The sequence below is a fragment of the Castor canadensis genome, chromosome 17 (assembly GCF_047511655.1).
Source record: "Castor canadensis chromosome 17, mCasCan1.hap1v2, whole genome shotgun sequence".
In the NCBI taxonomy this organism is placed as follows: Eukaryota; Metazoa; Chordata; class Mammalia; order Rodentia; family Castoridae; genus Castor; species Castor canadensis.
Genome location: NC_133402.1, coordinates 52,593,502 through 52,617,959, shown reverse-complemented (window position 1 = coordinate 52,617,959; position 24,458 = coordinate 52,593,502). Strand labels below are relative to the sequence as shown.

At 36.6% G+C, this 24,458-nt stretch overlaps 1 protein-coding gene and 1 pseudogene across 6 annotated transcripts in view; one reads left to right on the top strand and one right to left on the bottom strand.

The window, feature by feature from the left end:
* Atp2c1 (ATPase secretory pathway Ca2+ transporting 1) overlaps nucleotides 1-24,458 on the bottom strand; it is a 130,750-nt gene that overhangs the window by 49,707 nt on the left and 56,585 nt on the right. For 4 of the 6 annotated variants that reach the window (XM_020154398.2, XM_020154410.2, XM_020154403.2 and 1 more), the window contains 6 exons: nucleotides 15,333-15,443; nucleotides 13,854-13,970; nucleotides 11,399-11,488; nucleotides 8,772-8,807; nucleotides 3,344-3,405; nucleotides 2,662-2,770 (listed from right to left, as the gene is read on the bottom strand). In XM_020154398.2, the coding sequence (XP_020009987.1) occupies nucleotides 2,662-2,770; nucleotides 3,344-3,405; nucleotides 8,772-8,807; nucleotides 11,399-11,488; nucleotides 13,854-13,970; nucleotides 15,333-15,443 (525 nt within the window). Of the gene's footprint in view, nucleotides 1-2,661; nucleotides 2,771-3,343; nucleotides 3,406-8,771; nucleotides 8,808-11,398; nucleotides 11,489-13,853; nucleotides 13,971-15,332; nucleotides 15,444-21,013; nucleotides 21,085-24,458 lie in introns of all 6 variants that reach the window. The other 2 variants (XM_074059119.1, XM_074059118.1) reach the window with 1 other exon arrangement.
* LOC109679108 (ADP-ribosylation factor-like protein 2-binding protein pseudogene) lies at nucleotides 3,593-4,099 on the top strand (annotated as a pseudogene).

The following is a 24,458-nucleotide window of genomic DNA, read 5'->3' as shown; positions in this document are numbered from 1 at the left end:
GAATTCATCACTAGTAAATCCTACTCTCAGGAAAAGTCAAGAGTTCTTCAGACTGAAACGAAAGGAGAACATAAAGTAACTCAAACCAAATGAAGAACTGCAGGTAAAGATAATTATGTAGATAAATTACAAAAAACAGGATTATTGTATTTTGAGTGACTCCTTTTTTTGCTTCCTACATGATTAAAAAGATAAATGCATAAAATAGTAATAAATCTACATTAATGGGCACACAAGGTATAAAGATGCCATTTGTAACATGACAAAGGTAAGGGAGAATTGGGCTATATACAAACAAAATTTTTATGTCATTAAATAGGTACAAACAATGTATGCAAAGACGAATAAATTTAAAAAATAGATACATTTAAGAAGGAAATCAATCAAACACATGAGTGTAGATAGGAAGAACTGAAGAATATTAAAAAAAAAAAAAAAGCAATACCACCAATACCACCCTCCCTTATCTGAAGTTTTGTTTTTGAGGTTTCAGTTACCTACGGTCAACAATGGTCCAAAAGTATTAATAAGTGGAAAATTTCATGAAAAAAACAATTTCTAAGTTTTGAATTGGATGCCTTAAGTAGCATGATAAAATCTTCCTCTTTCCCCCTCTATCTCACCCAGGATGAGAACCATCCCTCTGTCATGTACACTGTGTACATGACCCTCTTATTAGTCACTTAGTTAACTCAGTTATCAATTCAGTTGTCTCAATATCAGGGCTTGTGTTCACGTAACCCTTACTTAATAATGACCCCAAAGCACAAAAAGAAGTCATAAAAGTGACTCCTTTAAGTGAAAATTCCTCACTCAAGGAAGTAAAAAAACTATATGCTTAGACTGCTAAGATCTATGGTAACAACAAAGCTTCCATCTATGAAACTGAGGAAGAAAAAGAAATTCATGCTAGCTTTGCTGCCATGCCTAAAACTGCAAAAGTTAATAAAGCCACAGTATGTGACAGAGCTTAATTAAGATGAAAAAGGCATGACATCTGGAACATACATATACAAAAATATAACTCAACACATACAGGGTTCAGTACCACTGATGTCTGGTTTCAGAAATCCACTAGGGATCTAAGAACAGATCCTCCACAGGTAAGAGGGGACAACTGTAACAAACAAAAAACAACAAAACAGAAGAGGCCCTTCCCTACTAGCAATCACTTTAAATGTAAACAGAAATTCCTGTTTGTATATCCATGGCAGAAAATTATTTGGCAATAAAAAGCAATCAAGTACTTAAATGAAGAAGTATCTGAAAACATATTGTGAAAGAAGCAAGACACAAAAACCTCCATACTGTGTCATTTCATTTATATGAAATGTCCAGAACAGGCAAGTATGTTTTAGTGGCAAACAGATTAGTGGCTGCCAAAGGTAAGGAAAACATAAAGCGAAGCTAAAAGGGTTCTCTTTGGGGAGTGATGAAGATGTTCTGCAGCTAGACTGTGGTACAGTTAGTTGGGTACACACCCTGGATATAATGTAAACCACTAAATGGTACATTTTAAATATGTGAACTCTCTCAATAAAGCAGGTTAAAAAAAAAATGTGGAAGACAGAGCAGCACTTTTGTCATGAGCTGGTCTGGTATGCAAACTCTCAAACCCCATCCCAGATCTGCCCTAACAAAACTCAGATGATTCCTACATATCTTACAGTTGGGATGCAATACTGCATCACAGTGAGAAAGCAAAAATGATACCAAACTTCAATTTTTGAGTTTTGATCTTCCCACTGAAACCCTATTTCAACTTTTGAATTCTGACTTGCGATATGTGGTTCTCTTATGACCATGGGCAACAGCAGTAGCCAGCTCTCCTGGCCAGCCACACAATCAAGAGTAAACACGAGAGTAAAACACAAACACTCCACAGCATGCTGCTTCCTCAAACTACGACTCCAAGTTAGGTACAGTGAGTACACTGTTTCAAATCACAGTGGACTTCTCGAGACATAACTCCATCGTCAAGTCAGGAAGCATCAGGGCTGCAATGCTCAGGGATCTCAATCCCGTTGCTTCACTGACTTGCTTGTCTCATTCCATACTACTTTTTTAGTTAATACTGCCAAAGCCATGTTGTCTAGGCATTCTCTGATCTCAACCTATCAGAAGTAACCTCTCCCTTCTCTAAGTTTTCATACCCTAATCTTTGAACTTTTCTAATTACTGAGTTCTGTCTTATTTTATGGCAAGTGATTTATGTACACTTAACAGTATGCAGCCTAATCACTAGAATTGTCTCCTACATGACCTAACAAACAGGTTTCTACAAAGATCTGATTCACTAATGGATACTTCAAAAAAGTTTATGGCAGAGACAGATATAAGAATGAGAAGTTTATATCTGTCACTACTTAAATTAGAATACCAAATGTTTCATATCTTCTATACATTAATCCTTAAAACTGCCTATCCTATAATTGAGATTCAAGAAATTTCACTTTTTTTTTATTGTTCAGCCAGGTGGGGGTACATTGTGGCATTTACAAAAGCTCTTACAATATATCAATCATACTTGAATTCACCCCCTCCACCATTTTCCTTTATCCCTCCCCACATTCCTGGGATAGCTTCAACGGGTATCATTTTTCCATTTACATGCACTGTACACAGTATTTACACATATTACAAAGATATCCTCAAACTTACCTCAAACAAGCGTAAGTCAGCAGGAACTCTGTCCCCTACAGAAAGGCAAACCGTATCACCTGGTACCAAGTCTCGGGCAAGCGTATGCTCTAATTTTCCTTCACGCACACTGTAATGTGAATAACCACAGTCAAAGAAAGCAAGCCATGCTATTCATCTGAAAAAATCATTTCCAGTGGTGTTGCTTGAGGAAAACATTAACATTACCACTTCCAAAAAGATAATCCAAATAAAAGAACTAAGATAAGGACTGTTTCTACACTCTTAATAGATGCTCAGATGACAGAAAATTCATTGGAAAAACCAATTGTTTAAGTGTAAGTTATGAAAAGTAAAGCAATTGCCTAACCTTGTGGGTTCAATCTCACTATGGATTTCATCACTCCAGTCAGTACAGTGCTCAGAGTGTATATACACACACACACACACACACACACACACACACACACACACACACACAAAATACCTGTTCAATAAAGCTATCACAAAATTTCAATATTAGAATTTCTAAGCTCTAATAGTGAAATGTTTGCTACATTGATAAAAATAGAAATTTTTCATGTCAGATTAATACTCTTCCTTATCTTGAGGCAAAGCTGGGCCACAATGCTTACTATACCAGTCACACTCTGCTTTTCTATTTTAAAGGGGTAGAGATCTCTTTCGGAAGAAAGGGTCATACCAATGGCATTCTGGTGGCACAAGTTTACTCAGTTCTTCAAGAGATTTTTCTGAACGATATTCCTATTTAAAAAAAACCAGAATTTCATGTTAACAAAAAGTACTTACAAAGAATTCCAAATATGCATGTTCCTATGAACATATTCTATTCAGACTTAAATATTAATCTCAATCATTATGTCAACCCATAAAAACATCCCTTTCGGCCTAGGAGGCAACAGGCTCTTGCCCATGCATATGGATGCAAGACAGCTTCATGCCATCCTTCTCTTCTGCCTCTGACCAGAATGTGATGCTGCAGTTGGATGTTTAGAAGACATTATCATGGATGTCAAGTGCCAATTATTAAAAAGCAATTTCATGGACAAGTGCCACCAGGAGTTTGAAGACAGAGAAGAGAATAATCTCACCTACACAGCCATTTTTAACAAGTACGTTTCTCTGGTAGAGAAGTATTGAGAAGAGCTGCTGGAGCAGATTTAACATGGCCACTTTCACAACATTATATAAAGAGGAAGTGGCTGGAAATATAGTCATTGCGGTGCTCACATTTATGAACTTTCTGGCTTTTAAAGAAATATTTCTACACTATAGAGCAGAAAAGGAAGGCTGGGGACTGGATTTAAGCAGTGGCTTAGTTGTGACTTCCATGTGCAAATTATCTTCTATATCAGCTTCCAAGATAATCTGCAGCACTAGGTCCTACCTCCAAATAGTGGACGAGGTCATTCTGGATGTCACTGGCCCAGTAGGCTAGAGACTTCAGCTATGACAGAAGCATGCATCCTGGAAAGACCGACTGTAATTCAACCCTTTACTCAGGCTGAGTACTGATGGGTCACTAACAATATGACCTGACCTTCGTGGACCCATTTCACCTGAAACACCTTCCTGTATTCCATACCCCTAGTGCTCCTCTGCTCCCTTCCCAGGTTGGCACCTCTCTCAGGTCAAACTCTTCTGCAGTAAGTCCATGTCAGTCATTCCACCTAGAGGCCCTTCCCCAGTAAACATGAAGGTGTGTCAACAGTGTAGAATAACCTACCATCATGAGCACTTTGAAACAGGAGGCTTTGCATGAGTCTTGGGTACTCACAGCTTTTTTACATGGTTCAGTCCTTCAGTATCAGTGGGGCTTCCATTTGGGAGTATTACTCAAGAGTTAACTTGAGCTAGCTGCCTGTCCTAAGATTTCTGAATCTCCTATAATTGCAGCTTATCCTTGCTGTAGGAATCAACTAAGACATGTCTTTTACCAAAAAGCTACATGTGAAGATCAATTCTTAATCTTATATTTGCAGTCTTGTAATGCTATCTTCTGCTGGTTCTGATTTAGTCCCACTGTTTCTAGAAATTTCTTTAAACCGTTATTTTAAAAAAATTATTTTTACAGATGAAAACTCAGGCTAATCTAGTGGATATGATCTTGGAACTTCCATGATTACTCACTTAAAGATCAAAGTATTATATGCTGTGTGCTTTTTAGCTGTTAGTGTTAAGAAGGCAAAAGTGCTTTCTATATTGAAGCACTTATACTGGGCACCAGTGAACATGTGTGGTAAAAACTGACTACAAGTTAGCCAGTCACTACATTATAAGTGTGTATGTACATGACTGCTTAAAATCTGTTCTGCATAAGCCAATTTGTTGGGCTTTCTGTTGTAGCAGGCAGGGACTCTGCAACTTCTTCTTCATGTCAAGATCTCCCCTGCCATGATGGTGCTCAATTGTCTAGCTCCACATGAGTATGGGAAACAGGAAGGTCCCTGTCAGCTCTGGTTTAGTACAATGGTTGACAGCCTGTGACCAACCAGAAAATATGTATGTCACATCTCTACAAAGAGGAAAAAAAATAGTTTAATTCCTAATGAGTACTTTTGACTTTATTTTTTAAAGTAAAAATAGTAAGAAACTACTGACTTTTCATGTGGCTATTCTGGTTTTAAAGGATGAGCTATAAGCTAAGCTGTATGTTTTTCTGTAGTAATGTATCACTTATTACTTTTGTAACATGAGTAAAATGAGGTGTTTTGCAAAAACCATCACACTTTAAAAGAAACTTGTGACTAAGGCAGACACCAGTGGCTCATACCTGTAATCCTAGCTATTTGAGGGGATGAGAACAGGAGAATAGCAGTTCAAAGTCAGCCCCAGAAGGCTAGTTCGTTGAGACCCCCATCTTCAAAATAATAAGCGCAAAATGGACTGGAGGTGTGGCTCAAACAGGAGAGCACCTTCTTTTCAAGTACAAAGCGCTGAGCTCAAACCCAGTGCCACCAAAAAACGAAAAACCAGTCCCTAATTTTAAAAGATTAAATTATAGCAATCAAACATTATAGCAATCAAGCAGTTCTGACAATGAAATATCCCAGTTTTACATTTTAATATTCAATATGTAAACCTAAGGTTTTTTAGAATATGAAAACTGATCAGTGTGTCCAAAAAGTGTATGATTCAGAGCAGGGGTGGAAAGTACTAGGGTTTGAACTCTAGGCCTTACCACTTGAGCAATGCTTCCAATCATTTTTGCTTAGTTTATCTTTCAGACAGGTCTCCCACTTTTGCCTGGGGCCAGCCTCAGACTACATACTCCTACCTCCACCTTCCAAGTAGATGGAATTACAGATATGTAACCACAACTCTCAGCTTCTTTTTTTTAGGTAGGACCTTGCTAAATTTTTCACCTGCACTGGCCTCAAACCACATTTCTATCTCTACCTCCCCCATATCTGGACATGTGCCACCACATCTGACCAAGATTATATAATTTGAGTCATTAAAAGTTAAAAAATAATTGAGCCTTATAATTATCATAACTTTACATTAGTTGTTGTTCAATAACCAACAAAGTCAAAGACAATAATCTATAAATAACATCTGCTTTGAGATTTAAGCCCCTACTAACTGCAATGGTTTGTGGAATAAATTTGCTTAGAAAGAACACAAAATTAATAAGCTGTGGCTGACCCTACATGGACAGACACTCTTCCCATCAACCTGCATTATATGAAAGGGAAAAATTCTCAGGAGCCCTAAGCCTGTGATGCTCCAGACTTTTTTCCATCCACATAACCAATAGCCAAGAGTCACAGCTCTATCACTGTACAATGTTTAGTCTATGTTTCCATTAGTGGTTTCACTTCATGTGACATCACTGCTACCTTTGCCTCCTGTCTGCACTAAGTACCCCGATGTTTTGATCAAAGGTTAAAAGGGAGAGGGATCTAAGATTAAAAGTAGAGTGAAAAGTGAGGAATGTTTTGAAACAAATGCACTTCACACACATTGCAAACTACTTCAAATGAACAGGAAAATCTGTATAAATAGTATCTTAGAACTAAACCAGTCTCTAATTAGACAAGGACAAATGTAAGAAATTTCTACACATGTAAAAATTCTAAGGTGTCTATGTAAATATACCAAAGACAGCAAAGAATTTCAAAGTTTATTAAAAAAATCTATATAAAGTCAGGAAACTCACCAGCCTACATACCAGTCATAAATTGCACAGAAACTTCAAGTCTTTACTTACTTTTTCAAAGTTACTGTAAAGATATTATATAACTACACAAAACAATTATCTATTTATATGGCTGGGCAGGGGTAAAAAGGTAGGGGGAATGAGATTAGAAAATGATGTGGAGAAAAGGCAGGTGAAAATGTAAAAGGAATATAAAATCCCTCTTCTAAAGTCTAGACAAAGATACCAAATGATAAAACATTAAGATTTTTATATATTTTTGATAAGGAGTTTTCTGTCAAAACATAGTAGGTCCAACTGACAGTAAATAGAATCTTTCTCAAGATAGAATTTCTGTTTATGGAATATTCTGTTGGTTACATAGGTACATTTGGGGAAAGATAGCATCTGTCTAAAATACCCAACCTAGCAATTAGAAACTGGGTTTTTCATAATGTTTTGGTCCTTCTTTGAGTTTCCCATCAAATGAAAGTACCACAGACATGCTCAGCAGCCACTGCATTTAAAGTATGTAACACTACTTCTGTTTAACACCCCATACTCGCTTATGTAAAAACTGCCAATTCTATGGGGTCTTTCGAGGAAGGAGGAAAGGAGAGAAAATGGCTCCAGTGGGTCATACCACTCACTTGGCTAAATGAGTAACTGACCTGAATGATGCTCGGCCTGGAATAACCCATACTAGATTAACCAGTTCCAGCTACCCAAGGTCAACATTCCTCTGTTCTAAGCAAGAAGGTCTCCTCTACCCCTCAACCCCCAAATAGGAACCTTGATGGCATACTAATGGAGCTCACATACTTCCAAATACTCTGATAACAACTGGCTTTATACACTGAGTTACTAGTTTTAGCAATTACCTTAAGATTACCCACATAGTGACAACAAATAACCAGGGAAATAAATTTTTGATGTTAGGATAATCATAAACATTCACAGTACAGTCTTAAGGATCAAAACAGCAAAAACTTCAGGACCATATGACAGCATTACATTTTTCCCTATACTATAATTCTTCTATTCTTATAACCATGCTAAAAATGAGACCTGCTAATATTCTGAAACAATTTTCTAAAATCAATACAAGTTATCAAATATTTAAATAAACATACACTAAGCCTGTTTTATTTATGCCTGCAGTTGTTTAAGAAAAATCCTCACACCATCTCTACATCACTTGGAATGGTTTTTTTCTGGTGGAGTTTGAACTCAGGGCCTCTCACTTGTTAGGCAGGCATTCTACCACTTGAGCCATGCCCCAGCCCTAGAGTAATTTTTTAAAGCGGCTCCTTATCATATGCTTCTTTTGCTGTTTCAATGGTATGCTGAATAAGAAGCTTGATTCAGGTAAGACTATCCCTTCTGTGGAAGTATAAGGAATTTTTTTAAAACGGGAGGTGGGGATCACCCCAACAGTCATCAGAAGCATTTGAATTATCAAAAAAAGACAATAAAATTAAGGTTAGGAAATAAATTCAGTGCACAAGTATACCATTTTGCTAAGGGAATCAGTCACAGAAAAGGCCTATTTAATGCTACACTTTTTTTGTTTCATGTAGACTTTGTTCTAACAGGTATTAAAACATGAAAGTATTCTAAAATTGTAAGGTCTGGCCCAATTTTTTAACTGGAATAATAAAGAAGCTTATGCTGGAGTGTATTTCTATTACTGTGCTTATTTGTTTCATCTGCTTCAGTTATTAAGACTGCCAAATATAAAACTAGATTTTCATTCATCTCACTACCTAGATCAAAGCAGTCCCTTAGTCTCACAAACTTCCCTCGACAGTTGACTGTATCTGAAATTATTTCAAAAACAAAGAATAAATTGTTAGGAGGGGCATGAACCTCTCCATAATAAATACAGGCTTTTTTCATGAACCACTCTAATTTTTTTCCATAATTAACATACCATTTTTACATTGGCAAAAATAGATCACTTACTCACCTGAACAAAGGCAACAGTAACAACAATAAGAATTGCCTAAACAAAACAAAGAAACAGCTTTTTAAATCAGACATTGAGAAATAATATTTTATTTTTCCAACTTCATGCAGTCCCAAAATAACAGATTTCAAAGACTGAGATGAGCTGGACAAAAAAAATCACAACTTTTCCTTGAGGCCCATGGGGGGAACAATCTGATAGTTGACGTGACTTGCCACCCCCATGACAGATTTTCAGACGTTTTCATATTGGAACCTGTCTACTCTCTTACAAATTGAGGACTAGTTTTTGTTTATGTAGGTTACAGCTAATATAAACTACTTCAATTACTTTTACAACTACTCACTTTAAATTTCTACTTAATTTGTCTAAAAAATTAAAAGTCCATTATGTTAACATGAATGACTTTTTTCTGAAAAATATTTGAGAGAAAGAAAGATGATTTTTGTTTTTCAGTGTTAGGTTATCAAACTCTGAGCCTAGTGCATGTTAGGCCAGGGCTCTAGCACTGACCTATATTCCAACCCAAATAGAAAGCTGGTATTCAATCTACTGTAATATGTTGTTCAGGCAAAAATAGCATAACAAGATTTTGAAACTGGATTATGAACAAAATCAAGCCTCAGATAGAAAACAGAAAAGGGAGGAATATTTTAATGGCTTTTTCAGATGCCTGTGAATGTTCTTAGCTAGTACACTAAAACTCAACAAGTGCTAGTCTCTTAAAGGTAATGTGCAATGAAGAAGCTACTAGGTCAATGAACTTTTCAAATCTGCTATATTAAAATCTACTGATTTACCTTGTATTTTGAATCTTTCTTTTTTTTTTTTGTGGAACTAGGGTTTGAACCCAGAGCTTCATGCTTGCAAAGTAGGCATTCTGTCACTTGAGCCACACCTCCCGTCCTTTGGTCTGGTTTTTTTGGAGGTGGGTCTTGTGAACTATTTGCCTGGGCTAACCTGGGACCCTGATCCTCCTCATTTCAGCCCCTCAAGAAGCTAGGATTATAGGCATGAGCTCCCAGGGCCTGGTTTTGAATTTATCTTTTACCACTGACATACACTGATCATTTACAAAACACTGGTTCACTTGATCATTCAAATTTTCTAAATGCTGACACATTTCATAAGCTAAAAAATTTTAAAAATCACATCTATTGAACTCACTACTGATCTCATTAGAATAAACACTGGGAAGCTTTCAAGAGTTCATGGCGGTTATTTATAAATTTATCAGAACTCTAATTATTGCTTAAAAGCCTGAATTTTATCATTAGCAGCATTATTCTTTCGAATAAAAGGACAGTTCACCTCACAACAATCACCCTCAAGATACAAATGTGTTTTACACACGCTTTTCATTTCCTCAGAGATTATTAAAAAGGCATGCACTCAAGGGTCAAGATTAATAAAACTAATTCTGACTGCTCTATCAAGAACTTTTTTGTGTGTGTAAGACTGGGTTTCACTACATTGCCTAGACTGGCCTCAAACTTGCCATCCTCCTGCTTTCACCTCCCAAGTAGCTGGGCTTACTAGTGTATGCCATCATACCCAGCAACTAAAACATTCTGAAACAATGAATGAAAACAATGACTATTAATACAATTTGCAACCATTACTTTGATTTGTGCTAAGGCTCTACCAGTTTTAAACACCATTACTTTCGTGCCATTGATACAAAACCCTAAGTATAAAGAAAATAATGACTCAGTATTATTAAAATAGTTTTGGCCTTGTATACATTCACGGACTCCTGGGTATACACAACCAATAGTTCAAAAACTGCAGCTCCACATTAGTATGTGTTGTGTTCTTCAGCAAAATATACTAGCTTTAATGAATGGCTATACTTGCTGTAAGTTTTTTTGCTACAAGCAAACATGGAACAAGAAAAAACATTCCATCAAAAGAATAAAATTATACATAGTAAACACAATGTTAAGAATATTTTTAATTTTATAGGTCAGGTTTTAGTTCATAATTAGTCAAATCAATTGGAAAGCAAAGGAAAATTTAAATTAAACTTAAAAAAATCATTGCATTTCATATCTGTGATATTATCAGATTGTTAAATCATTTTCATGGTTGGCACCACTGCCTTTGAATGTTACTCAAGATAATTACAATTGCTAGGTGCAGTAGACATGCCTGCAGTCCCAGCTACTGGGGAGGCAGAGGTGGGATGATTATTTGAGCTCAGGAGTTCAAGATCACCCTTGGCAACAAAGTGAGACCTCTAGCTGAAAAACCAAACAAGCCAGGCTCTAGTGGCTCATACCTGTAATCCTAGCTATTTTGGTGGCTGAGATCAGAAGGATCAAGGTTAGAGGCCAGCCTGAGGAAACAATTCACAAGACCCATTTCCAAAATAACCAGAGCAAAATGGACTGGAGTTGTGGCTCGAGCAACAGAGCACCTGTTTTGCAAATGTAAAGCCCTTATTTCAAACTGCAGTCCCACCAAAAAAATAAAGTTTACAAAAGGTTACTACAACTAAAAGTAGATTTGGGATATTAACCAAAAAAACCTGAAAGCATTTCTAAACTCATTTTCCAAAGTAAAAACCAATTCCAATTTACACAATTAATAAACAGATTAGAATATATTTATCTACTTTCTCTTACCACAGTGATACTGACGGCATCATCAAACTGATGCATTAAAACACTGATGACTGCAGAAGCCAGGAGCAGCATAATAAGCGGGTTTTTAAACTGAAAGTAAAAACAAACATCAATTCAACACCTTTTTACGAACGAAAATTCAGTTCTACTTCAACAAAGGCATTTAAAAAAAAAACCCACAGGGCCATAAATAGAAAATTATGAGGGTATACATTTGGTTTATTTTATATTACCTTTTCAAGTAACCAAAAAAACAGGAAAGAAATGGAATGGAAGGTCTATGGTCTACTAGGTTTAAAATTGTAACAGTTCCTTTTCACAAAAAGAAATTTAGATATCAATATTTTCTACAAAGAACTTGCCAATTCTCTATAGGATATATGCATTTGAAGCAGTATATTAACTTTGTGTTTTTTGTTTATTATCTGAAACAAGATCTTACTATTCAACCCAGGCTGTCCGGAAACTTGAGATCCTCCTGCCTCAGCTTCCCCAGTGCTAAAATTACAGGTGTGGGCCACTATACCCATCTTGTAGCAGTATATTAATTTAATATAATTGTTCTGAATTTCTTCTGGGGCTAGAAAGAGCAGAGATGGTTTTTAAGCTAAAAATTCAGGTTAAACATGAGTCAGTGCACCTAAATTATAGGATTCAAACATTCCTCAAGTAAGAAAAATAATGTTGATTATACTTTTGGTTGATTCACACACTAACAGAATAACCCCCAGAGACAGCAAGGAACAGACACTAAGATCTTTTCCAAAGAAGAAACTGAAGATTGTCCTGAGGCTGGTTTTCCTGGTCTCTACCTGGCAAAGAAAATAATATCCACAGAAAAAGGACCATACCACCAGCCCAATCAGGCAGCATTTAAATGACAACAACCAGAAGCATCCCAAATTCTTGCAGCTGAACATCCTAGAGCGCCCTGGCCACGGGCATCATACCTCCAAGTTTAAGTGCCTCCTGTCCTCTTTATTCCCCCATTCCCTGGCCCAGTGGTTCTCATTCTGATTCACAGCAGAATCATGTGAAAAACAAAAACTCAGAACTAATACCAATGCCCAGGTTCACCAGACCAATTGAATCAGAATCTCTGGGCACTGGGTGCAGGCTTCACCATCTTTTAAACATTCTTCAAGGGACCCTAGTGTGTAAAGGATTGAAAGACAACTCACTGCTTTAGCAAAATAAAACTGCAACCCGAATGACTTAGAGTACCCAGGTGTGATTCATGCTCCTATCACCTGGGTGGCAACATAACTGTTGTAAGCCCCAGATTCTTCATGAGTCAAATGGAACCTTGTATCAAGGAGTATGTAGTGAGTAAGAATGTGTATTAAGCATTGTGCATAACATAAAGTCCTTGTCAAACGTCGGCTCTTAACCGTCACACCTTGAAGGCGGAGCCCCTAAAAGAACTGTCCATGCACTCATCAAGCATGCCTGATAGGTGGGAAACATCAGAAAGATGCTCACACAGCAAACTTGGTGCTCTCTGAGAAGGGTAAAGTGTCACCTGTTGCTTTATGATGAACAGCCAACATTAAGCTTCTGCTTAACTACACTATAAGAGCTATTTAATTCTTACAGAAATCTCAAGAGGCAGGCACTCTAGCATTGGACAGGATCAAGAAAGAAAAACATTAAATCATATTGCCTAGTGATAAATCAAGTTACAGTTTACAAAACCAGAGTAAACTACGTTAATACTTTGTGAAGTTTTGGGTAAGGAGGACATGTGGTAAATGTGAGGATATAATAATGCATAGCAAAAAATGTTCCATAAAACAAGACACATACACGATTCTTTTAATCCCTAAAACTTCAGCTTTGCTAGTTTAGACAAACTCATGTGCAAAGTGAAGATTGGTATAACTGGGCTCATTAGGATGCAAAGCCCTTAAAGTTAAACAGAAGTTTTTGTTAAAAAAAAAAGAACCTGAAGGTTAGACAGCACAGAAATTTTCTTTACTAAAAAGAACATATTAACTCAGGAGGCAGAAATCAGGAGGCCTGAAGTTCACAGCCAGCCCCAGGCAAATGTGTACAAAACCCCATCTCGGAAAAACCCCTGACAAGACAGGGCTGGTGGAGTGGCTCAAGTGGTACAGCACCTGCTTAGCAAATGTTGAGGCCCTGAGTTCAAACCCCATACCAAAATTAATTAATTAAAATAAAAAGTGTAAGCTCAGTATCTACAAAGAAAACAACTGTTAATATTATCACCTGTGTGTCACAGAACTATACAAAAAATACTGCCCTTTAAGAGTTACAAACTAAAAATTACAGGAGTTCTCACATAATAGTAAACCCTAACAAATGGAATCCTTTAGGTGAAAAATACTATCAAAAATTATTTCCTTCGTACATAAATAACCTCATGAAAGTAAGCAACTGCGTAAAAGTCCATGGAGGTCTCACAGTGGAGAAGGAAGCAGAAGTATCTTACCTGAGAAATATACTTCTTCCACAATGGCTCATCTTCACTGATGTCAAACTCATTCCAGCCATGGAAGGCCCGCCTATGACTAACTTCACATTTGTTTAGACCGTTCTGAAGATCAGCCTATTAGATTTTACATATAGAAGTTACTGAAAATGTTAGCACAGAACAAAAGAAGAAAAACAGGAGTACACAGCATATGATCACATTTCTTTACAGCATTGAAAACTGTTCTAATAGTGACAGAAAGGTTATTGGTGGTTGGATGACAGCAGCAACTGCCATCCACTGACAAATACAATAGGACATGAGGAAGCTTTTTGGAGTGATAAAAATGGTCTTATGTCTTCATTATACTGGTGGTTACACTTGTCAAAATGCAAAATGTATACAATTCACTTTTATGTAAATTATAACTTAATAAAATTGATTTGTTTTTAAATATAAGCAACAGGATAGTGTTTATCAAAACTTAGGTTTTTCTATGGGGAAAATAATACAAACCAGCCACAATACTAAGAGTAAGTAAAATACCACTATATTTTAATTAGCTTTGGTTTATTATTGTTGTTTTCCAAAATTAGTTTTTCCAAAAGAATATTCAGTGGGACATAAATGCCATACTTGTTCTTTGAGCCTATATTAAAAACCCTGAGGTTAGTAAATTTTTAGTTCCTGGATTATATAACTATTTCTAACTTACTCAAAGTAATGCAGTTAAGATGAACTTGTTCTTGTGATATACCATCTAAAGCCTTCAATTACTGTCTCATGATTTTCTATTTTAACTATTATAAAAAGAAAAATGAAATTACCTGCATTCCCCCAAATAGCTAGCTTCCGTAGCCAGTGGCTTTATAATTGAGTTCAATAAACACATCTTTTAAAACTTAAACATATTTAAAACAAGCAGTTTTAAAACCAAATATAAATACACAAACTCAAAAAATGGATAGCATTTAAAAATATGTGAATGTCTGAAAGAAAAAAGTAAAAATACTCTTTTCTTCAAGTTTGAATAGACTGTACTTTTTAAAACTAAAAAGAGAGAAAATTACATAATTAAAATGTATTTGAAGCTCTGAACTTACAGTGAGCTTTTACTTTACCTTGGAAAATCCTTGTTTTAAAAAAAAAGATAAACTCCTAATACTACTTATGTTACTAATTAAATTGATTATCTTCCCAATGCACTAATGCTTACCCAGAAATAATAATTCCTGGTCATGCTAATAAGCTAGAGCTGTACTATCTAATCAGGTAGCGTCCACATGCAGCTATCTAAATGAATTATAATTAAATTCACTTTCTCCAGCACATTACACACATTTCAAGTCATAATACCATGTTTTAACTTAGGACTACATTTCGGATAGCACAGAACAGAATTTCCATCACTGACAGGAATTCTCCTGGATGGCCCTGACTTACAGAGTCTAAGTGATTTTACACTCTCTGCTCCCTTCTTCCCCACCAACCACTTACTTGGAGAATGCCTGCAACTTCACTGACTGGTAATTCACTTGCTTTCTTTGATGTCAATACAGGAATCATTGTCTCATTTTCACCATTAGGTAGTTTTTGAAAACGTGCAACCTAGGAAATAAAACCAAAGGAAAAATCTAAATATAACAAACAAATACAATGCAGTCCAGAATAGCAGTAAATGAAAATCCAAATATTCACAGCAATTCACTTTGTACAGTTGGAAAAATATTTCCAGACTAATAATGAGTATCTAGTCCTAATAAGATAACTTTATACTAACCAGATGCTATTTTTCTTGAAAGTGTACTTCAAAAATAAAGCCACTAATACCATCTAGAATGTAGAATCTTCACATACTTTTTAAAAAACGCTATTTTTCCACCAACATAACAACAAAAAAAACAAGTATCCCGTCTATCATAACGATTCTGCACGTAATCATAATCCTCTAAACTCATTCTGTTTAACACATGGAACAAGGAACCGCTAAGCTTTCTCCATGTCAACTACTCTCCCCACATAATCAGCTCATTTCTTTTCTCCCAGAAGACACGTGACTACTCTTCCAAAGCACCAAGACAGCAAATCAGACTTAAAAGGCTATTCTCAAAAACCAGAAGGCTAATAAGAAGTGAGAAACCAGACAAGCAGAGAGGCACAGGTTAGTGAGCAGGCTAAAAACACACACAGTAAGTCACAGAAAAGGCAGTAACCATGATACCTAATTGAGGCAGTTTTATAAATAAATGTCTACAGATAAATGTTTAACATAATTTTTTAAATAAATCTCCAATCCAGATGTCTTTGGTTCTAAACTCAAATTCCTTACAGAAAAAAAGTTTAGAATGAGTACAAGAAAAGAACTACTAAAACATTCAGGAGGGAAAAAAAATCTGTTGTCACACATCCACTTGATTAAAATAATACTGAAACTAAAATGATCTTACTGCCAAGACATAAGTTTTTAAGCTTCCAAATGAAATGTTTTCAAACTGGAATGATCAACATCTTTATCATAAATACTTTCCTAGGAAATTGTAAGTAACATTTGTTTAAGACAATGAATGCAATTTTAAAAGAATGAATTAAGATTGTATTACTATTAGTGTTGGGACAGAGGTCTGTATGCATAAAGAACCTTTCAATCTACTGCAAAAAAAAAAAAGTATTTCCTCAGTGTCATCAAATTTTGGAATTGAATACATGCTTTCTAATCTCATTTATTTATTTATTAATTATTGTGCTGGGTGGGGAAACATTGTGGCATTTACAAAAGTTCTTACAATGTATCAAATATATCATACTTGAATTCACCCTCTCCACCACTCTCCTTTATCCCCCTCCCCATTTCTGAAATAGTTTCAAAAGGTATCATTTTTACATTTACATACATGTGTACACAGTTTTTGAATAGTGTACACCCTCCTACTCGCTTTTGAATGTTTAAATATCTTAAAGCAAAGAGCAATAGTATTTTTCCACTTTTAGTAAAAAGGTAATAGTGACCAAAAACTCCGAGAAAATTGTAAATATGTCTTTCATTCAAAGTCTTAAAATTATTTTATAGCATAGTACTTTTTATGTAATTAAAAATTTAGACAGAAAAAGACTGAAATTTCATAAAAGTCATGTTTCAGAGCTCATGCGCTTATTTAAAATCATGAAACAAACTAGGACACAGAAACCATTTTCTAAGTTAAATACTGGAGAAAATGTACAATGACTTAAAACAATGAGAACTAAATCACTTGATATTTTACCCGGTAAGATCATAAAATAAAGAAAGATCTGTAGTAACAATGAGATTAATAAAGCCTTTTCTTTCTTTTCTTGCACTGAAAGTGATAACAAAGTTTACTAGGAAAGAAATACACTTTTAATAGACAGAAGGAGTGCTATCTGTAAGATGAAAATGACTACCCTCAGGTGGGTCATCTTAGAAAGACAAGCCAAGAATGACCAAAGCCTTTTATTTTTGATTCCTTAACCTCAGTTCATGCATTTTATATAAATTAGAGATAACAGTGCCTTCGAGGTTAATTGGGATTAAACCCACTAACATAAGCATTTGATTTATCCATACTAAGAGGTCATCTGATATCTATTTTTCTCCTAAGAATTATTGGGTATTTATATGTTACATACGCAATAGTATTATTAGCTCAAGTACATCAATACAACACTAAATTACTAATTAAGGTATTAGATTTGTAATAACTTTTTTATTAAAATGTACTATTATCATCAAGATAATTGGCTGGGGGTATAGTTCACTGGTAAGAGTGGCTATTTAGCACATGCAAAATCCTGGGTTTGGTCCTCAGCATGAAAACTGAAAAAAGCTTACTGAGATTTGCTAATTCTGCAACCCACACAAGTGGGTTGGCAAGTGGTACATATATGGGGTCTACATTTGAACACACTTTACACAAAACCCTTTAGGAGCATTCCATGGGCCTAAAACAGAAGGAAATGAGGTTACTTCATTTGATATAGGATAGGACACTACGGGGGCATATATTAAGGGTTGTTTGAGATGTTCTCTGGCTATAACCATACCTACCATCTCAGGTGTGTTCACAAGTAGAGGAATACTAAAGGAGACTCATAAAGCCTGCCCAGAATACCAGGTCACATTTAACTTTGTCATTCCAAGTGTATGCAGAGTGAAGTAGAAAGCAGTACAAACTTCTTTTGAAATCCAGGAGGTAATGAGCAACAAGCCATGTACGGATTTTGATGAAGGACATGGAGGGAATTGTTTTTATAAGCCTTTTACCCTGACAGCTACACAGAGAAGCCACTAGGATGAAAAATAGGACCATTAAGCAGGTTCCTCCATCAAGCAGGTTACTTTCTCAAAGAAGGAACCATTTCTGGGAGCTCACTGAGGAAAGAGAACAGTAGCCCTGTGACAACAATGAAGAAGAGGTTGTTATCTTTGAGCCACAGCTGTTGTTTACAGGTGAAGATAACCTGTCTGCAGGTGAAGATAACCTGTGGGTCTCTTAAGAATGGGACTTGTTTCATGATGAGCTGGAGGATTTATGACCTGGATCTACAGCAACTTTGCATAGGCTGTGAACAGGTGTGTTGAACCTCAGTAGCTGTCCTCTGTGGCCTATCACTCCAGATGTAGTCACGGTAATTTTTCCCAGGCCCTGTCTTCTCAGCCCTCACATTTCCCCAAAGAAGCTGTCATGTTTTAAAAAGTTATAAAGATAAAATGTTAAAAGTTGGTTTTCTTCTAACATGAATTTAACTGTCAGTGTAAACTTGTTCTATCGTGTTTTCAACTAGATTCACTCTCACACTCACAGATTTTTCACTCATTTTGAAGACTCAGGTACAAAAGTACAAAAATACTGGTCTTGCTTTTACACTGATGGGCAGAAAGTTCAGATCTAACAAGTAGTTATTGGATCCTTGAGATTTCTAGTAAAATATGCACATCTATGTTTTTGTATCCTTGTTCTACTCAGTAATCCCCATCATGAGCACTTGTTCAGTGTTTTTAGTCTCATTTCATTGATACAACTAATACTCCTGGATAACCAGGACCAGGGGCAAATGGGTTGAATGCTTACCTTGCTTTACAAAATAAGAACACAGGAAAAGAGCAAATACAAGACAAAGAGTCATAAAATACATAAGAGTTGGAAGTTAATTCCTAAGGGCTGACAGACTTGGTGTGACTAAGTGTGAGTGTGTGATAAACTTCTTATCCCTGCACAGCTGCAGTAAACTTAGCCTTCATGGAAAACCTTGGTTTACTGGTTCCAGCCAAGTAGGGCAGGTAGATCTTAAAGGATAAACTAGTATATCCATAGTTGTTAATATAGAGTTGTGTTGACTTTGTCTAAATAAATACAGAAACAGGGGCTAGCCACAGAGGTAAAGATTATTTGGTCATCCTACATATTAACAAAAACTGAGTCTTAAGACATACAGTTTTATTTAATTCTTTATAATCTTGTAGCCTTTCCAGTCCAAGTACATTTTAGAAAACCTTTGCCCTCAGTTGAGGGATTTTGTTGTCAGGTTTTGTACTATTTTCTGTGGGTGTTTGTCTCACTCCACCTCCTAAATACTGCAGGCAAACACATTATTCAAAACTATGCTCTAAGGTGTTTATTGAAGTCAAATAAATGATTTGCAGTAATAGGTCATGCTTTTCCACTAAAGGAGAGAGGGTGGTAGTACTCAAGTTGGTAAAAGAATTATTTGCCCAGAAATTTTAACTTTGCATTTTGTTGCTCTATTTCCTAAACATAATTTGGAGATGCTCCTGATGTAACCATCTACAGCTGCAATTCCTTGGATCACATCCATCTCTTCATTTTAAGAAAAAATAAGTAATTGCTAAAGAGGTCTCTGTATTTTGCAGCAACCTTTCTGTAAGAAACAAAATTTAAAACTTGTTTTTAAATCCCAAATTAATTTTTTAAAGTTTTGTTTTTATTTTTAAGATGGGAGTTCACAGTACATATGTTCACTAGAATTATCTAATAAAAGGAAAAACTAATACTACAGATGAGAGATGGGACAATGCAAATCAGACACCACTTTGATATTCACTAGAAAGGCTAAGTCAAAAGACAACTAAAAACAAAGTGCTAGAGAAAATGCAGAGATTAGAACCTTCCCACACTGCTGGTGGGCCTGTTAAAAGGTGCAGCTGCTGTGGAAAAAGGTTGGCAGCTGCTGCATATTATTATTAAGTTATAAAGCAAACATTTAATCTTCCCCAGTTAAATGAGAAAAGTTATTTCATCTTAAAAATAGGCCTTTGAATGACTTAGCTATGCTTCGATTTTGAGAATTACAAAATATAAGAAAGACCAAGTCTAGGTGAAAGTAAAACGTCTGTCTTTCACATGTTGTGTAAAGTCCATTATTGTCTATGGTCTCAGCTTTCAGAAGTGTATCTCCTACCTGGCATTAAAAATATCCTGAGAAAAGTGTAGGTCAGTGGCAAAGTGCTTCATGCATGAGGCCCTGCCTGGACTCAACTACACACACACACGCCCCAAAAACAAAATTCCTGAGTTTGAAAGAACCATGCACCTCTCCTGATTCCACAATCTGTTAACTAGCAGTTACGGCATGGGAAGGCAGAATTGCCCTGGGAACTCTAGGAGTCAAACCATACAATTCCATTTTAAAATTGTGAAGAATATTATGGGCAGAAAAAAACAAAAAAAGTGACACTGCAGTACTAACAAGACAATACTGATGACAAACCAAGAACTGCAGGCTCAGTGATTTACAGAAATCAAGCAGACCTACTCAATTTAAGAAGCAGTTGGGACTTGAGGTGTGGCACTTTGGGCACCTATCTGCAAGCCGTATTTATAGAAAGGGCCATGACACTAAAATTCAAAGAAGTAAGTTTTAGTCCCAAAGACATCCAAATGACTTCATGCTTCTTGAATTGATCTTCAGGTTGAAACACAGCAGCCAGTTCTAAATCCACTTACATCCACACTGCAGCGTACTCTACAGGGTAGGATAATGGTACAGTAGAGCAGGTATCAAAGCAAGCCCCCCCTCCTTCAGAACTGGAGAGACAACAAGGCACCAGGCTTTACCCCAACTTCAAATATAACAGCTCTGCTTTTATGTATTGTATGCTAAGGCTTCAGCAAAAGCCTTAGACCCGGGGGTGGGGGTCTCACCATGTAGCCCAGGCCAGCCTTGGACTAGCAATCCTCTCCAGTGCTGGGATTGTAGGCATGTACCACCACACCTGGCAATAAAATAAAGTTAATATTTAAACAAAAGGTTTTATAGATTTAATGAGAGGGGAACAGTGAAATTCTTCAGTACAATGGTTCTCAAGATTTATTAGTGAGCATCAGAATAACCTGGACAGCTTTTTAAAACACAGGTTATTACACCTCATCCTCAGAGTTTCTGAACCAGCAGGTCAAGGATAAGCCCTTAAATACACATATCTAACAAATTTTAGGTGATGTTGATGCTTCTGGCCCAGAAACCACACCTTGAGAGCAACTGACTAACCACTGACTGCTAAAGTCAAGGTCAAATTTGACTCAATCCCAATGCTATGTTTCACCAGCTGTGTGACCCAGAACAAGTTACTTTTCTTCTGAGTCCTTTTCCTCAGCTGAAAAGTGGAGCAACACCTATTTTTATTTCAATAGGAACAGAAAAATATACTATTTATAAAAGCGCGTATCACAGTGTCTAGGGTATGTCGGGTGTGTAAATACTAGTTCCCTTGCCCTACGATAACAATGATACAACATTCATACATTTGCCTTATCACCACTCTATTAATTTTCAGAAGGGTATGACCTGGTTTTTATCATCTTGGTATCCTCTGCAAAGTTTTTAGTAGCATACTAGCATTCAAAATTAATATTTGGAAAAAAAGGATAGTAAGATTTTTCTGTGGACAGCTGTGCAGGGGGAAAAAAAAAAGCATGCCTGTGTCTCTTAAGTCATCTTTCTCTGAAAGTACAAGGATGACAGATTTGATCAGAAAAAATAATTTATTTTGTCATCTATGAATTATGTACATTTTCTGAAAGACTCAGGCAAGACCATGTATTTTACCTTTCAATGTGCTGAGATTAAAGATTCTAATTGGGCCAGGCACCAGTGCCTCATGCTTATAACCCTATTTTACTAGGGAGGCACAGATCAGGAGGATTGTCATTCAAAGCCAGCTGGTGCAAATAGTTCACGAGACCCTGTCTCAAAAACACCCAACACAAAACAGGGCTAGCTGGAGTGTTTAAAGTGGTAGAGTGCCAGCCTAGCAAGTGTGAAGCCTGAGTTCAAACATGAGTACTGCCAAAAAAAAAAAGATTCCAATAAGCAAACACTATTTTATTGGCAAAGGTAGCGGCCATGCAAGTAGGAAGTCAATCTGTCTCAGCAGAAGCCCTTCAAGGACCAGACTGCTGGCAAGGGACTTAACAGAAATTGGCAAGTCTCATGAGATCAGGATCACTGTTCAGCAGTACCAGTGAAGAAATGTTGCCATGGGAAGGTAAAGACAGTCAACATGTTCTTATGAAATGATGCAGTCCCCAAGGAGGCTTAACTCCATGCTACACACAAGAGTCCAAATTGAAGTAACAAGTCTAAGACCACACAGATATCATAACATTCAGAACATGCATAAAATGCCTACTACAGCAAGCAAGCTACTAAATTATCCACCAACTATATCTGCCAAAATTACCAATGCAAAAATTCAGCCTTATCATCTAAAGAGCAAGATGCAATGTGGCAACTCTCAAACTATGTTGGGTTTCAGAATCAGCTGGGAGTGGCATGCTTATTAAGAGTACAGGCACTATGAGTTACTCCATCCAAAACAGTTAAAGCTGAGTCATATCAAACCGCCAGACTTGTGGTAACAAGTCTATAAACTGCACATTAAAAATCACCTATGGAGATTTTTTAATTCCTATGGTCAGAATCCACAAGGATGGTAGGTCCTGAATATGGGTGAATTTCAGGGATGGAGTCTGACTTTTCTTTTAATCTCTCCAAATGATAATGTTCAGCCAATGCTCTGGACCTATCTGCATCAATTTATAAGTACATAAGATAGAGAAACACAGCAAACTACTTGCAAAATGCAAGCTGTGGCTAATTCTACAAAAAAATCAACCTGATTTTTGTCAACAAGTAAATTATAAGGAAAAGGAGAGGCATTTTCTTTAAACTATAGATACTTAAGAGCTATGTCAAATAATCAGTGAAGGGGATCTTTTTTGGGTCCTGATTTTTTTTTTTTTAAATCAACCCAGGATCACAAACCACTGTTTGTTGACTTAAATCTGAAAGATTCTCAGGCTTAACCTCCAATGTGACTGCATTTTCCAATGTCATTGTACTTAGATAGAGGGGTCTTTGGATGGGTCTGTATTCCACAGAACTGGTATCCCTATAAGAACAGACAGCACAAGAGTACAAAGGAAAGGCGATGTGAAGACACAACAAGAAGGCTTGCTGTCTTCAGCCAAGAGGGGGCTCACCAGAAGTCAACCCAGCAGCACTTTGATTTGGAGCTTCTACTGCTAACCTGTGAGAAAATAAACTTCTTTCTTTTTTTGGAGGGAGATACTACTAGGGGTTGAACTGACGTCCTTGTGCTTGCTAGGAAGGCGCTCTACCACTTGAGCCATGTTCTTTTTGGTTTGGTTATTTCTGAGATAGAGTCTCATGTATATGCCCAAGCCAGCCTGGATCACCATCCTATTCATGCTTTCTAAATAGCAGAGTAACAGCCCAGCTTTTTATTGGATGAGATGAGGGTCTCTTGAACTTTTGCCAGGATTGGCCTCAAATCTCAGTCCTCCTGTTCTCCTCTTCCCCCTTCCTCCAGAGTAGCTAGGATTACAGGTGTGCACCACCATGCCCAGCCAGAAAACCAATTGCCACTTAAGAAACCCAGCCTTTGCGCTATTTGGGCAGCCCATGCACACTAACACAATGTTATTTGTCTCATTAATAGTGATGTTAATTTTGTTTTTTGGTTTTTAATTTTTATTATATTATCATTGTACTGGGAGTACATTGTGACATTTACAAAAGTACTTATAATGTATCTTCGTTAAGATTCAACCCCTCCTCCTTTGTTCCCCATTCCCCCTTCTTAGAATAGCTTCAATGGGTCTCATTATGACATTTTCATACATGTGTATATAATATTTCTACCACATTCATCCTCCTTCACCCTTTCCTTATATCCTCCCCCACCACACACTGGTTTCAACCCCTAGAGAGGACCGGTTTTACCTTCCTTTCCTTTTTGAAAAAAGACATTTTTATTTAAGATAGCTATAACAGTTATATAAGGAGTTTGATTATGACATTTTCTTGTATATATGTATTATATTCTGAATTGATTCATCCCTACATTTTTCCTCCCTTCTACATTAGTCCTTTTCTTATGGTGAGTTTAACAGGTTTAAATATACTATATTCATTCTTGTACAGGGAGGACATTAACCTCTATAAAGAAGATATTCACCTTCTTTTACCCTCCCCCTTCTGTTAGTATCCTCTCCTCAGCATGACCTGTTTTTCATTCTTCTCCTTTGTTGTTTAGGTGCCTGTCTGTTCACTGTTTGGTGAGGT